The 11304-nt window shown below is 51.4% G+C and overlaps 1 protein-coding gene across 4 annotated transcripts in view; it reads left to right on the top strand.

Annotated features, from left to right (window-relative positions):
* Positions 1–1905: 1905 nt before the first annotated feature.
* Positions 1906–11304, top strand: part of RANBP3 (RAN binding protein 3) — a 61640-nt gene continuing 52241 nt past the window's right edge. For 2 of the 4 annotated variants that reach the window (XM_032169401.2, XM_032169400.2), the window contains exon 1: positions 1913–2056. In XM_032169401.2, the coding sequence (XP_032025292.1) occupies positions 2035–2056 (22 nt within the window). In that variant the 5' untranslated portion in view covers positions 1913–2034. Of the gene's footprint in view, positions 2057–11304 lie in introns of all 4 variants that reach the window. The other 2 variants (XM_032169398.2, XM_032169397.2) reach the window with 2 other exon arrangements.

The following is an 11304-nucleotide window of genomic DNA, read 5'->3' as shown; positions in this document are numbered from 1 at the left end:
ATAGTGGCACACAGCTGTAATCCCAGCTACTCAGAAGGCTGAGGCAGGAGAATCACTTCAACCCGGGAGGCGGAGGTTGCAGTGAGTCGAAATTGTACCACTGCACTCCAGCGTGGGCAACAGAGCGAGACTCCAAAATAAATAAAAGAAAGGGAAGGGAAGGAAAGGGAGGGAGGGAACAAGGGGAGGGAGGGAGGAACCATTTTTAGCTCATAGACTATATCTGGCCCACAGATTGTAGTACTCCTCACTCTCTTTTAGATCATAATCAAAAAAGTGCAGAGCTGGGACTCAAACCTAGGTAAGACCTGAAACACAAGGTCCCAGGCAGAGAGATGAGCAAGTGCAAAGACCCTTAGGTTGGAACGAGCTTGTGCTCCAAGGATGGAAAGACCCATGCGGCTGAACAGCAATGAGCAAGGGGGAACAAAGCGGGGCATGGGAGCCAAGTTCAGGGGACTTCATAAACCTGAATAAAAGGTTTAGGATATTCCAAGTTCAGCTGAGAGCCCTCTGGAAGCGCTGAGTGGTCTTGATATTTCCATTTTCAGTCTATGTATATATATACACACACACACACATATATATGCACACATATGTATGCACATATCTGTGTGTGTATATATATATATAGATAAAAACAAAGTACATATGTGTATATATATGGGGGAGGTTCTTGCTCTGTCCCTAGGATGGTGGCAGTGGCACTGTCACAGCTCACTGCAGCCTCAACCTCCTGGGCTCAAGTGATCCTCCTGCCTCCGCCTCCCGAGTAGCTGGGACCACAGGCTTGCACCACCATATCCGGGTAATTTTTGTGTTTTTGTAGAGATGGGGTCTTGCTCTGTTGCCTAGGTTGGTTTTGAACTGAGCTCAAGCGATCCTCCCACCTTGGCCTCCCACAGTGCTGGGATTACAGGGGTGAGTTACCGCGTCTGGCTGATTATATTTTTAAAAGACTCCTCAGCCTGCGGCCATGTGCAGAACAGAGCCTGGGGCTTCAAAAGAATGCAGCAAAGGAGAGCTGAGAGGCGGCTGTCCAAGTCTTCCATGAGATAGATATGGACGATGTGGCCTAGGGTGGTGACAGCCTGGCTGGTGACAATGGGTGGATCTGGGCTGTATTTTGGAGGCAAGGCCAAGTCCGAAGGATTTGCTGAGAGATTCATAGCAGCTGAGTAGAACAACTCCAGGGTGTCCAGGACCCTCCCGTGAGCCTTGTGAGTGAGGCTGATGGTCCCATTTTACAGATGGGGAACCTGGAGGCGCGCGGGGTCCAACACCCTCCCATGAGCTTGTGAAGTTGATTCTCGTAGCTCCGAGGGATCCAGTCCCTCGCGCCGGGTCCCCCCGCCCCCAACGCCAGCATCTGGGTCCCAGGGCTGCGCCCCCTCCTAGCGCCTGACCACGACCCCCGCCCCCGCCGATGAGCTCTGATTTCCCCCACAGTCCCAAGCACCCCGCGCCCTCTCGCCACTTCCCCCGTGGTTTCAGGAAAGCGTTTGCCGAAGGTACCGGCTCCTAAGGCGGGTAAACTGAGGCAGGAGGTAACGCGTCTCCCGCCCGCGCGTGTGGGAAGCCCCCGCAGGCCTGGGGATTTACCTGGAGGAAGGCCTCGACTGCGGCGCCCTGAACTGCTCACTGCCCCACCGCGGGGGAACCCCGGAAAACGAGCGGGAAAACGAGTGCTTCAAGACCCGCCTCGCGCCGCGCCGTGCCGCCTCACTAAACCTTAGTCGCTGCCACTGCGCATGCGCCCTTCCCGGCCCTTTCCCCGCCCCCTCAGTCGGCGGGAAAAGGAGGCGGGAGACGGCTCGTGCGCAGGTGCGTGCTAGGAGCGCGGCTCGGCAGGGCAGGCTGCTCGGCAAGGCAGGCGATCCGCAGCTCGCCTCCGCGCGGCATTCAGCGCGCAGGCGCGAGCTGGCCGCCTCACACGGAGTCGGCTTGTTAAGTGCGCACGCGCTGGAGTTTCTGGCAGAAAGCAGGCGAGCCTGGGCCGGCGCGGGGCCTTGTGGGAGGGCTTAAGGAAGTAAAATGGCGGACCTGGCGAACGAAGGTAGGGGAGGCGCCGTCGGGGACCGGCTGACGGCCGGGGAACGGGCGGCGGGAGGACTAGGGGCCACAAGCCTTTGGGGGGAGCATCGCAGAGTGCAAGGGTTTCGTCCGCTCCAGGCTAGCGCCCTGGCGGGCCCTGCAGCCGCCCCCTACTGCGTCCCCTCAGGCCGGGCTCACCGGCCCGGCCCATCACTCCCGGCAACACCGGCCCCTGCAGCCGTCTGGCTAGAGGAGCCGGGTGGCCGTCGGGATCGCAGCCCTAAGGCCCCTCTGCGTCTCAGCCAAGCTCGGGGTTGAAGGGGGCGGGAGGCGCGGCCCCAGTGCTTCGGCCACGGATGTAAATAGACCTTGGGGCCTGGTCGTGGCCCGGAGCGCGCCACGCTCCCTCCCCGCCCCCTCGTCCTCCGCCACCCGGCATCTCCCCTTCCCCGGCCTGGCTGCCTGTCTCCTAAGCCCGTGAGGCCCTCGTTCTCCGCGGGCCAGCCGCACACCGTGAACGGAGGAAGCCCAGGCCGTTTTCACCCCGTCCCCGCCCCGAACCTCGGCCCCCACTTCCCGCCAGTTCCCCCCGGATCCTTCGGGGCGCCTCGTCTCCCCCTCATTTAGGCCCCGCCGCAGGATCTGGGCCGCCGAAAGCCCTGGCTGCTCTTTGGCCCTTTTTGCTGCACTTCCAGACAGAGACCGTGCGAGTCCCTCCTCTGTGGAGCGCTGACAGCCCACCTGAGTGTTTTTGACAAGGTTACACTTCCAGATCCCCCGAGAAGGCACGATAAGGCTGATGTCTGCTTCCATCCACAGTCGTGTTGCCATCGCTGTAGCTTCAAGACTTCTGAGGCCTATTTTTAGCTCCCCCCCTTTTCTAGTTGCACAAATGCAGGCAAGCTCTCTACCTGTCTGGCTCTGATTCCCCCATTCGGTACTCCCTGTGACTGGAGGGTTTTCCCTACCGAATTGCACTAATGAATGAATGATGACAGGAAGTGCTCGGTCTTGTGGAGCATTTAGGGTAGTACCAGGTATGGTGCAAAGTCTTGACATACTGTTTTCCCTGGTAGGAAGTATAGATACTGTTAGCCCCATTCACTTGATGAGGAGACTGAGTCAACGTGCTTAAGTCGCTTATCCAAGGCGTGTCACACAGCTGGGAAGGAGCAGCGATGTGAACCAAGATGGCCTGGCTTCAGATGCCAGACCACGGGTGCTCAGTCCCTGCAGATTCTGATTCTGTGTGGTGTTGGGCGGGCGCTAGGCATCTGTACAGGAAGCAGCACAGGTTCTCTCCCTGATTCTTGGCCATTTTATTTTATTATTTTTGGGGGGACGGAGTCTCGCTCTGTCGCCAGGCTGCAATGCAGTGGCGCCATCTCGGCTCACTGCAATCTCCGCCTCCTGGGTTCTGGCGATTCTCCTGCCTCAGCCTCCCGAGTAGCTGGGATTACAGGCACGTGCCACCACACCCAGCTAATTTTTGTATTTTTAGTACAGACGGGGTTTCACCATGTTGGCCAGGATGGTCTCCATCTCCTGACCTCGTGATCTGCCCGCCTCAGCCTCCCAAAGTGCTGGGATTACAGGCGTGAGCCACCGCACCCGGCTGCTACATCTCTTTTTTTAAGATAAAGGAGCCCGTGGAGGGTTGCAGCATTCTAACTCATGAGATCTAGTTACAGAGGGACTGGGTAAGTGGGAATCAATACATATTTTATGTATTTACATCCTGAGCCCATATAGTTTCTTGAACTCAAGACTCATGTCTAGCATCACATTTCTACATCTCCATTTGGATGTGTCATAGGCAAGTCTAGAGTGTTTCCAAAACAAAATCCTTATCTCTCCCACCACACCTGCCCATCCCATGGTCTTTCACCCGTTGTAGTTAGGCAGGTCCATTCTTTGAATTCCTCAGGCCTCAAACCTTGAAGTCACCCCTGGTTTCCCTCTTTCTCATACTGCACAGCAAATTCTGTCATTTCTACCTTAAAATTATTTCCAAAGGGGGACCACCACTTCTCCCACCAACACTGTCAATGCTTAGCCCCCCGTTCCCTCCACCCTTACCCATCTGAAAACTTCTCAGCCCATAGTGGGCCCCAATACCTCCCTGTCCTTCTCTCTCGCCACTCCTCTGCTGACTTGCTCTGTGCTGACTACTATGGCTTTTTCAGTTTTCCTTGAATGTTGCATACACTCCCCACTTTTAGCCTTTTCTCCTGCTGATTCCTCTAACTGAAACAGTTTTCCCCCAGATAACCCCATGGCTCACTTCTTCTGGTTTTTACTCATATGTTACTTTATTAATGAGAGCTTCTCTGGCCACCTATTTCAAATTAAATCCATAGTCTCTATTCCGTTCTCCCAGCTTGATCTTCCTGTATAGCTCTTACACTCTGGCATGCTAGATGTTATGTGCATGTCTGCCCCATGTAACCTCCATGAGGTCAGGGATTTTTATGTCATGATCACTGATTGCCCCCTTGCATCTAGAACGGTGCCTGGCACAGAGTAGGTATACAGGAAATATTGGTTGAATGAATGAATGAATGAATTCACCAATGAGGACCCTGTTGTGAGGGATACATTTGAGCACAAAGGGGAAATTATGGATTGCCCTTTTCCAGGGGATACTGTTTCTAGCATATGCTGTCCACATGAGCTATTGGTTGTAAATGGGATAGTTGAACTGGTAAGGGCCAAAGAGAGAAATGGAATGTTTTGAACTTCACTTTTTTTCCCTTGTAAGTGCCACACTCACCTAGCACGTTGTCCCTGACACTAGTTCTGGGATAGCTGTCCTCAGGAAATCAAACCTTGGCGGACTTTGTGCCTCAGATATCCCTGCCGTCCTTTAATCAGTCATTGTGTGTTTCTTGAACACTCCATTTCTGGTTTTGGCTTGTACAGCCTGCCAGGATGTTTAATTTCTTGTTCACTGTAAAGTGGGGCCTCCTTGCCTGTACGTTTTGAAGCTTTAGGGGCTGCCCCATGGTCATGTGTTTGCTCTTGCTGTTTAAGCTCTAGTCAAACACCTTCTTGGCTTCTGCCTTTCCAGACTGAGATCATAAGTTGCTCCACCCTCACACCCAGTCCCTCCTCCATCCATTTGCCATCTCTCTTCTCTGGGCCAATCCCACCTCTGTGTCAGGCTGAGTAGTGGCTGTCCACCCGACTGGGCATCAGTATCACCTGGGGAACTTTCCTGAAACCACAGATGCTCAGTCCCCACGCCCTGCAGATTCCGATTGTCTATGGTGTTGGATGGGTCCTGGGCCTCTGTACAGGTGGCAGCACAGGTGATTCTCATGTGCAGCCAGGGTTGAGACCTGCTGGTTTGAGTAGTAGAGGGTAGGTGTCCTCTGCTTGTATACGAGGAAATGTTTTCTGTTGTGTAAAGCATCTTGTTGGCCCTTGTCACCATGGTGAATGCCTCATGGATGGTGACAGCAACTCTCACAGCCCTTCCTGTGGTCTGGGACTTTTAAAGTCCACCTGAGTGCTTTTCCTCTCAGAGAGTGTGTGTGCATGTTTCACCCTTGCATCCAGGGATAAGTCTCCCCTGCTTGGCATTTCCCCATTGATACCTCCCAGACTCATTACTCATCCTGTCTGTAGGGTTATTCTGCATTGTAGGCTGACATCAGGATTTGAAGGCAGAGTTTTGTCCCTGGCAAAGGTAAAGAAGACTGGGAAGAGGGTGAGCAAAGCACGTTTGAACTCCAGGGAATCTTGGATTCTAGATCCTGACATGAAAGGCCCTGTTGGCCTGTGGACATGCGTGGTGGAAACCCGGGAGACGGCGTGAAGAAGAGCTCTCACCTTTGTGTGGTGCAGTTGACATTTTGATCGTTCTCTTTGGCGGGAGTGGGGCTGTCCTGTGTGTTGCAGGATGTTTAGCAGCACAGTAGCATCCTTGAACCTACTCACTAGTTGCCAGTAGCACACACCTCCCCTCACTCCTGGGATCATCATGACAGCAGAAAAAGTCTCCTGACATAGCTTCTGGGGAGTGGGGGTGGGGAGGTTGCAGAATCACCCCCAGGTGAGAGACTCACTGGTATTGATGGTGGGGACACAGCCTTCGGTCCTCATAGAGAACTGGGTTTGTGTTTTAACTCCGCTGTCCACTCTGAGTCATTTGGGGCAAATTTCTTAACCTCTTTGAGCCCCCATTTCCACACCAATAAAATGGGAATAATGATAACCGTACCCACCTCGTGGTTGCTGTGAGCATTGAAGGAATGAGTGCACATACATTATTTAGCACCAATCTCTGCTCATAGTAATAAACACTCAGGTCACTGTTTTTACTACAGTGCACTCTGCTCTGGACACATTCATCTTAAGGGTTCAGCAAAGTCTCCATTGTGTGGGTGAACCTGCCCCACTCAGAGTTGGCCCTGGGCTGAGCCCCTGGCAGGAGACCAGCAGGGCCTGGGCTCTGGGTCCTCCTCAGTTCTGTCCTGCCTGTCACTTAGTGATCTCAGGGATCCCAGCCTGAGCACTACAGACATCTGGGGCCAGGTAATTCTCTGTTGTGGGCGGTTGCCCTGTGCACTGTAGGATCTTAATCAGGATCCCTGGCCTCTACCCCACTAAATGCTAATAGCACATCCCCCTCCTCATCCCCACCAGTCATGACAGCGGAAATGTCTCCGTCGCCAGTGTCCCCCCAGGGGCAGAGTTGCTTTCAGTTGAGAACTACTGATTTAAAATAAGCCTGACCAGGTATGAGTCGAGAGATTTTCAAGGGTGGTTTGGCTTCTGTCAGTTTGCACCTTGTTGACTTAAAACCTAGCCTCTGAGAGGATGAGGTGCAACTGAATTTTTATTGGTTAGCTAGAACTGGAATAGTTGGAACCTATCCTAAACAACTTTTGGAAAATTTCTTGTGAATTTATGATGAAAACTAATTCTGGGATTTTTGCTGAGAGCAGAATGTGTGCTTTCACCTCCACTGTGCCTCCTGTATCTGTAGCAGAAGGGGCCTGATGGTACCCAAGGGGTGTCCAGGCTGCAAAATCTTACTCTGTGAAGAGACTTTCCATTTTGTCCAGGATCCTGCGTATAGACAGAAAAGCCCTCACTGGGCTTCTGCAAAACGTTTCAAACAAGTCTTCAGCCTGCCTCTCCGTTTACCAGAAAATGGAATTTTCCCGGCACCCTCGTTCATTCATTAGGTGTTAGGGTCAACCTGGGTCTGGTGTGTGCTCCTCCTCTGAGGTGGTCGGAGTGAGCAGAAGCAGCAGGAATGGGGTGAGCTTCGAGTGGCATTTGGAGGAGCTTGGGGTGGAGAAGGGGGGTTGAATTCTGCCCTCCTACGTGAGTTCAGACAGTGAATAGGCCTGGGTGTAGTGGGAGATGAGGGCCATTTGGGGAAAGTTGAGATGCATTTGGGGAATCTGAGAAGATTCCATTCCTCAAAGCTTACCAGAGGACCACAAAACTGCAGAGTTGGCTGGTATTGGCTTGGCTGGGCATTTGGTAGCTCTCCATGGTACTTTGAAGCAATCGTGAGGCAGTTGGGCTTGCATCATTATCTATTCAGGGTCTAGTGGTGATGTTTTCTTTGTTTTAAGGGGTGCTGGTGGAGTGGTGTTCTGTTTGACTCTGCACTATGCAGTAGAGAATGACGTGGCCTGGGACTTCAGGGTAAAGCTCCTCACCACCACCTTCCACATGTCCACAGTTTGCTTCCCCCTCAGTAGTCTTGGCACTTAGAGCTGTCACACAGCACTAACTATGGATCTCAGCCCTGGATGGGCTTCACACTTGTTTAAGGAGGTTGTCAGGGAAAATCAAAACTGCTGCCTGGGCTGCACCATTGGAGATGGTTCCAGGAGTTCTAGGGTGTCTGTAGTTTTAAAGAGCTCCACAGATGTTTAACAACATGAAGCCAGAGTTGAAAACCACAGGCAGAAGTTGCAAACTTGCTTGAAGGGCAAGCAGACATATTTACTTTGGCCCATTTAGGTTTTTGTTTGTAATTAGGAGCCAACACTTAAAATTCTGAGATTTCAGAGGGGAAAAAAATTGTATTTCTGATTTCTCTCAGAAAACAGCAACCACCCTTGGCCTGCATTCTTGCACAGCAGTGATTTGTCAGTGCTAAGGAACAGCTGCGCCTGTGGATAGATTAGATTGGATACTGTGGTCTCCGCCATGTTACTTGGGGCCTAGCCCACTTCCTTCTCTTCCAGTGCCTGTGACCTTGGTTGGTATTTGGGTTTCAATCCTATTTTACAAACTCCTAGACTCTGCATTCTCTACACTTAGCGTGCTCTTTAGCTAGAACCTTAGCATAAAGCACCTTATGGTCTGTAATTTAGGATTTAGTGTCCTTGGAATGCTAGAACTCAGATAGCATATGGCAGCGGTTCTCAAAGATGGTCCGGGGCCCTGCAGTCCCCAAGACCTTTTCAAGGGGACTGCAAGTTCAGAACTATTTCATAACAACACAAAGACATTATCTGCCCTTTTTTTCACTCTCATTCACTTGAAAATGGACAGTGGAGTTTTTTTCCAGAGGTTATTAGATGTGTGATATACCAACAGATGAACTATAGAAGCAGATAAGAGAATTCACGCCGGGCACAGTGGCACACACCTGCAGTCCCAGCTACTCGGGAGGCTGAGGCGGGAGGATCTCTTGAGCCCAGGAGTTCAAAGCCAGCCTGGGCAACATAGCAAGGTCCCCTCTCTTTAATGAAAAAAAAAAGAGAGAGAGAATTCAGCTATCTTCTATTAAGCCAGATGTTAAAGAGATTTGTCAAAATGTAAAATAATGCCACTCTTCTTACTGATTTTAAGTACTTATTTTTCATAAAAATATGTTATTTAACTAAACCTTTCTGGAGTTTATTATAATCTTAAGAGGTCAGGAGATCGAGACCACAGTGAAACCCCATCTCTACTAAAAATACAAAAAAATTAGCCGGGCATGGTGGCGGGCGCCTGTAGTCCCAGCTACTCGGAGAGGCTGAGGCAGGAGAATGGCGTGAACCCGGGAGGCGGAGCTTGCAGTGAGCCGAGATTGCGCCACTGCACTCCAGTCTGGGCGACAGAGCAAGACTCCGTCTCAAAAAAAAAAAAAAAAAAAAAAAAATCTTAGGTATTTTGAAATTGTCTTAGGTTTGATTTCTAATATGGTGTCAATAGTAGCTACATCCTACATTTCCAAAAGCTCTTGGGGATGTTCAGTCATTGACAAGCGTGGAAAGGGGTCCCGAGACCAGGAAATTTGAGAACCACTGGCATGTGCTAGCAGAGCCTCAGTGTACAGTGTGGGTTTCTCTGCTGCCTCGCCAACATTGGGAGAATTCTAAAGCAGGGCTGACCAGCAGGTTCCCGTTGGCAACTTGTGGCATGGTTGGAAGCACCTGGATTGGCTGTCCTTGGTTTGTGTCTTGCCTTCTGCCCTAGAACCATGGGCAAGTTGTCTGACATTAGCTCTTGCATCTGTAAAATGGGAATGATGATACGCAAGTCTGAGGATTGTGGTGTGAGAGAGAATAGACTTCTGGTAATTGACCTACTGGAATGTGGAGGTGCATGTCAGTTACTCCTAGCCGTGATTCTCCTAATTGGATGCCTGAGTAGAGAGAAAGCACCCTGTGAGTTATACCAGGGTTTTTCCACCTCAGTATTCTTGACATTGGGGCTGGTGGTGGCCATCTTGTGCATTGGAGGATGTTGGGCAGCCCCTCTAGCCTCTACTCATGTGATGCCATAGCACCCACTCATCCCACCCATCCACTCCCAGTCATGGGAAGATAAAAGGTCTCCAGACACTTTCCAGTGTCCCCTTAGTGGCAGAATTGCCCCCACTTGAGAACCATTGGGTTATGGGATTTCATTGACACCCAAGAGACTTTGTGTTCCATAGTTATCTAACCTACTGAGGTCCTAGGAGCCTGTACACATTTAAAGTCACAGTCTGAGTGGGGAGGGAGAGAAGTGGTGAATCCCAGAAGCCAGGATGGGGGGGTCACCCTGGTTTGTGCCATCTAATCTTGGGGATTTATTTTGGTGTATAATGTGAGTTAGAGATCCAGCTCAATTTTTTTGCCCAAGATTAATGCAAGGTTTCTTGCCCTCAGCTCAGTTGACGTTTGGACTTGGGTCACTTGGTGGTAGGGCACTGTTCTGAGCCTCCTAGGATGTTGGTCAGCATCCCTGGTCTCCATCCACTAGATGCCTGTAAGTTTCCTCCCCACCCCCACAAACATGACAGCCACAATGTCTCCAGACTTTGACCAGTGTCCCCAGGGAGATGAAGTTACTCCTGGGTGAGAACCACTGGTCATAGGATCAAAGGAACCTACCCAGGAATAAATTAATTGCCAGCTAGAGTTTAAGGCCCCTCCTCCCAACCTTATTTTTCTATTCTGGCCTTTTGGCAGCTAAGTAGGCTTCAATGGACATCATATCCCTCTTGAGGAAGAACCATCTTTTCCTTGACCTTTAACACTGCCTCTGGTCCAGGGTGAGGACCTGACAGAATGTAAGGGCTGGGAAGAACCTTCAGGGATGCCTGAGTCCTGGCTGCACCATTTCACAGGGGCTGAAGCCCAAGGCTGTAGAAGCAGGTAGGGCTGGCTAGGGCCAGTGCGCCTGTCTCCAGCCATGGTGTCTAGGAGTTCATGCTTGTCCTTCTCGGTAAGTCAATAAACTCGAGGTAATGGGCACTCGTTCTCCCCTGAAAACTGACCCGCATAGGGCACTGCATTTCGCTGTCACTGTTTATGGTGTTCAAAGAAAGGGAGGAAATTCTAGAGACAGTAGTAGTTACTCCATACACATGTTTAGAAGGCAGGCCTTGCCTTTTGCAGTAAGTTGAAAATGCTTTGCTAAATTAAACTCCCCCAGGTTTGCCACAGAGAATTTTGGGAACTTGTTTACCCAGAATTAATTCGCGCGTTGCATCTGTGAGAGCAGAGCGTGAGTGGAAAACGGTCCTTGAGAACTTGCCTTTCTCCAGGGGAGAGGGTGAGAAAACAGGCGGTTACCCTCTGCTCAGAGGAGAGAGGATGTTTTGCAGCATTGATGGTGATGGCCACTGGGTCCTAAGAGGCCAGAGCCTGGGCCCCAACCTTTACACTGGATAAATCCAGATTCCTCAGCATGGCCTGCAAGGCTGAACGTCCTGTGGGCTCCACCCAGCCCTTCCTGTCCTCCTCCCCTCCAAACATGGGCCTCCAGGCTCTTCCTTTCCTTAGAACTTTTGACTTGGGGTCTCCTCTGCCTGGGATCCCC

The sequence above is a fragment of the Hylobates moloch genome, unplaced genomic scaffold (assembly GCF_009828535.3).
Source record: "Hylobates moloch isolate HMO894 unplaced genomic scaffold, HMol_V3 SCAFFOLD_12, whole genome shotgun sequence".
Classification (NCBI taxonomy): Eukaryota; Metazoa; Chordata; class Mammalia; order Primates; family Hylobatidae; genus Hylobates; species Hylobates moloch.
Note: the sequence above shows the minus strand (reverse complement) of the source record. Positions and strands in the feature narration are given on the sequence as shown.